At 45.2% G+C, this 4,583-nt stretch overlaps 1 protein-coding gene across 1 annotated transcript; it reads left to right on the top strand.

The window, feature by feature from the left end:
• Window positions 1–112: 112 nt before the first annotated feature.
• Window positions 113–3,385, top strand: LOC119573218 (zinc metalloproteinase nas-38-like; the record flags this gene model as incomplete). The annotated part of the gene is given in 7 exon segments (XM_037920330.1): window positions 113–195; window positions 285–368; window positions 882–1,020; window positions 1,158–1,893; window positions 2,015–2,127; window positions 2,410–2,641; window positions 2,800–3,385. Coding segments are annotated over 7 exon segments (1,630 nt in total), but the record flags the coding sequence as incomplete, so codon positions are not given.
• Between the last annotated feature and the right edge of the window lie 1,198 nt (window positions 3,386–4,583).

Here is a 4,583-nt window from a genome sequence, read left to right as displayed (position 1 = left end):
GTTGTTTTAAATGGTTTTAAAGGACAAGTCAGGAGGATATTCTCTGGTTTCTTCGCTGAGCAGACAAGTGGGTGGCGAAGTGCGGATTAGCAGCGACACCTGCAAGAACGGGTTACCTTGGCGCAAACTGCGCATGCGTGTGTCCGGCAGGAACAACGGGGTCCTCATGCGAAACCCTTGGGCAGGATTATTTTGGTAAGATTACATTCCATAAGCATTCTAACACAAACACGCATGCACCTAAAATAATATTGTAAAAAATAAATTTTGTTTTTGCTTTTTAGCTTCGCAACGCGGTGACTGCAGTGAGAAGATCACGAGCCCTACCACGGTCACCTCACCCAACTACCCGAACAACTATCCTTATGGTATGTATTATGGTTTGTACTAGATTTTCATTACCTTTGAATCCTGATAGAAAATAATTACAGACTATAATATATGCATATATACATGCACATATACACACACACACACATAACTACACACAATATATATGCATATACATACCTACACACATATACATATACATACCACACACATATATACATACACATATATATGCATATGTAAACAAATATATGTAAGCATATATATATATATATATATATATATATAATATATTATATATATATACATACAAATATGTATGTATATATGTACATATGTATGTATATATACATATATATTTATATACATACATATACTTATATATTTATTTATGCATGTATATGCATGTATTTACATACATATACACATTTATGAACAAACTCACACACATATATGTGAATGCACGTTTACATACAGTGTCTAGATCATAGAGGGGATTCATCAGTATTCAATATCCATTCTCCCATTCTCCTTCCGGTCGTCTCAAACAGGGCTGACCTGCGCCAAGTGGATCGTGGCGCCCGAGTGTAAGCTGCCCAGAGTCACCTTCACCGCCTTCAGGTTGGCTTCCTGTTCCAAGAGGTGGGACCAGCTGGAGATTCGAACCAACAACCGCTTTGATGGCAACTTGTAAGTTCTGTTTGACATTGCAGTCCACGATGAATGGTTTCCCGGTGACTTCCATCGAGTATTTTCTGTGTTTTTTTATTGGGATAGCAATCTTCATCATATGTGAATGTTTATTTTCATAATGGATCCACCGACAGCTACTGCGGGACCGAGATCGCCCCGGGAACCTCGGTCACGTCAACCACCAACGAGATCATCCTCATGTTCTACACAAGGTCCAATACCGAGTCTGGTTGGTCAGCAGATGTCACCTTTGTAGATGACCCTAACTGCAATTCCGCAACTACCACACAGGCACCAACCACCCAGCCTCCCACTACACAGGCACCAACCACTCAGCCCCCCACTACACAGACACCAACCACTCAGCCCCCCACTACACAGGCACCAACCACCCAGCCTCCCACTACACAGGCACCAACCACTCAGCCCCCCACTACACAGGCACCAACCACCCAGCCTCCCACTACACAGGCACCAACCACTCAGCCTTCCACTACACAGGCACCAACCACTCAGCCCCCACTACACAGGCACCAACCACCAGCCTCCACTACACAGGCACCAACCACTCAGCCTCCCACTACACAGGCACCAACCACTCAGCCCCCCACTACACAGGCACCAACCACCCAGCCTCCCACTACACAGGCACCAACTACTGAGGCAACAAGTACCGAGGGACCAAGTACCGAAGCACCCACTACACAGGTTTCAACTACTGTGGCACCAACTACTGAGGCAACAACCGCTCCACCATCTTCTCCACGCTGTTCGCTAACCTCGACCGCTCAAGGAGTGTCTTGGCGCTCGCCGAACTTCGGCTCTGAAAACTATCCAAACAACTTCCGCTGCGGACTTACTGGAAGCGCCGTAAGAATTTCGAATGCCCTAATATTTGTTTTCTTTTGCCACACACATCAATGGCTATATCGGTTGTAGGTGACCCATTTTGGGATCCAATTACACCAGCTGATGCAGTTTCTCCTTGCAGCCCTCACCGTACACGACCACCTTCCAGCTCAACACCTTCCAGCTGCAGGGGAAGAAGCGCAGGAGATGCGTCGACTTTGTTGGCATTCAGATTCCTTACAACAGGACCGTAAAGTAAGACCTGAACTAAGATTTAATGCTAACAATAATGTGTAATTTTTTATACTTTGTCCTCATGCAAATTTGACCATTTACGATTAGGAGGCAGGAAAGCAAAGGAATGATCAGTAGGAGGGAGCAGGAAGGAAAGGAAGAAAATACAAATCATTTGTATATTTGGTTTTATGCTGTACGTGAATACAGTGATACTATCTAAAATTCCATTTGTAAGCAGCTCCTGTTGAAGGAATGGTTACTGAACGGACATCTCATCCTGGTTCCTTTTTCCCCTCCCAGGCTCTGCGGAGGCAAACAAGGCGCTGTGGTGGTGCCCAATTTGAACATAAACGTCAGCTTTGTCACCGATGCCTCGAAAACGGACGTGGGCTTCGACATTGGCATCACGTGGCAGAAGACGGGTTGCCATCGCGTCATCGAGCTCACCGAGGACGACGCGACGGGCGTCATCCAGAGCCCGAGATACCCGAGGAAGTACAAGAAGAATACTGTGTGCGAATGGTGGATTGTGGTAAGCAATGTGGAACCACTGACTGTTCTTGTTCGTGAGTGTTTCCTTTTCGTATGATATCTGATTATGATTATCTGATTGTGTATATCGTATTAAGATTAAAACCCTCTATTATTCCCATGATGTAAAATCACCTTCCTTTATTTTCGCTCGTGCAGGCCCCCGAAGGAAAGCGAATCCAGCTGGACTTTGCCACGATTCGTCTTCGGGACAAGAAATGCCTTAACTCCTACATCGCGGTCGACAAATCCGGCTCGGCCAAGTACTTCCCCGACAACAGCGCCCTCTTCTGCGCCGCCGACAGGTCGGCCAACGTTATCTCGGACGGGAATCAGGTGAACGTTGCCTTCGCCGGCGGGAAAAGGTCGAAGGGCTTCTCTGCACGATACACGCTCGTGTAAACGCCAAGGATGTGGCGCTTTGGACGCTGCGGCGACGACCGTTTCTGCTAGATATTGGCTTAAACCTGAAACTATTTCAGCCATACCTCTATACACTCACGCACTAGCAATACGCACACACGCACTCCCACACAGATACAGACACAGACAGACATAGACACAGACAGACATAGACACAGACAGACATAGACACACACACACACATACTCACACTCACACAGATATGCGCACACACATAGTATGTATTTTGGGTATTGCTATCAATCTTCGTGTATAATGAGGAGTGATTTGTTACACCAATATTTACAAATATTTTTCGAATGCAATAAATATGGATAACGAGCCTAGTTTATTATTCATGCGTCCAATTCGACATTTGAGTGTTATTCATTTGGATTGCATTTGTGGCAAAGAAATATTATGATGAGATTAACCCCAACGTGAAATCTGGCCATACATGTCAACAAACAATTTTTTTCCTGCTTATATTCAGTCTATTAGTCTCATGTCCCTGACGAGGCATCAAGTTAGTCCCTTAGCATCGGGGACAGTGTCGGTTGAGGAACAAGTATTCAAGTCGTGGGGTGACATTTAATGTTTACCATCCTTATCATTAACTGGAATTAAATGACATTCTAGAATATAAAAACAACAGATTATTAATTACATTTGACAATTATTTTGTTAATTTTATCACGATTTTACGTTATTGTGTGAAAACCAATCACATTAATTAACACACATACGCATACACACACACACACACACACACACACACACACGCACACACACACACACACACGCACGCACGAGCGCCCCCTTCCCTCGGGGCGAAAAGGGGACATGAGTGATGACTTTGACGCGAAGACATTGAGGAATCGCGCCGCAGACACGCCAGACGCGGGCTATTCCTCACCCATTCACGGGCGCCCTCGCTGCGACGCATCCCCCGAAATGCCACGACATAATGGCATCCCGAAGACGCCGCGTAGACGATTGATTATGGAGGAGGTCGCGCCGCCGCCAGGAGAGCAATTCGCGTCCGATTTCATGGCCAAGAGGCTTTATTTATTTATTTTTTTTATTTTTTATTTTTACTTTCTTAGAGTTCGTGCTGAGGAAACGTTTTTCATCCTCGTGGCCGAGGAGACGTTTTTCACCTTCAAATTCTTGGCCGAGGAGACGTTTTTCACCTTCGAGTTCGTGGCCGTGGAAACGTCTTTCACCTTCGAATTCGTGGCCGAGGAGGCGTTTTTCATCTTCTTTGGCTTCCTTTGTGTGGCAGCTGGATTGTGGCAGACACGTGGACCGATATATACTCTAGGGCGGCCACTTACAACGGACGTTCTGCTATTATTTCCACATTCATTCTCTCTTTTACCTTTGTTGATAGGATTTTTTCCCCTATTGGCTGTCTCTTTTATGTTTCACATCTCCATTTTCCATAATCGCCCTCAGCTCTTGATATTAAAGATAGAATTGCTGGAACAATTAATACTGAACTCGATGGAATGGTCTTTCACGTTTCAACTACTTTTCAT

The sequence above is a fragment of the Penaeus monodon genome, chromosome 5 (genome assembly GCF_015228065.2).
Source record: "Penaeus monodon isolate SGIC_2016 chromosome 5, NSTDA_Pmon_1, whole genome shotgun sequence".
NCBI classification, from domain to species: Eukaryota; Metazoa; Arthropoda; class Malacostraca; order Decapoda; family Penaeidae; genus Penaeus; species Penaeus monodon.
This window is presented reverse-complemented; position numbering and strand designations above follow the sequence as displayed.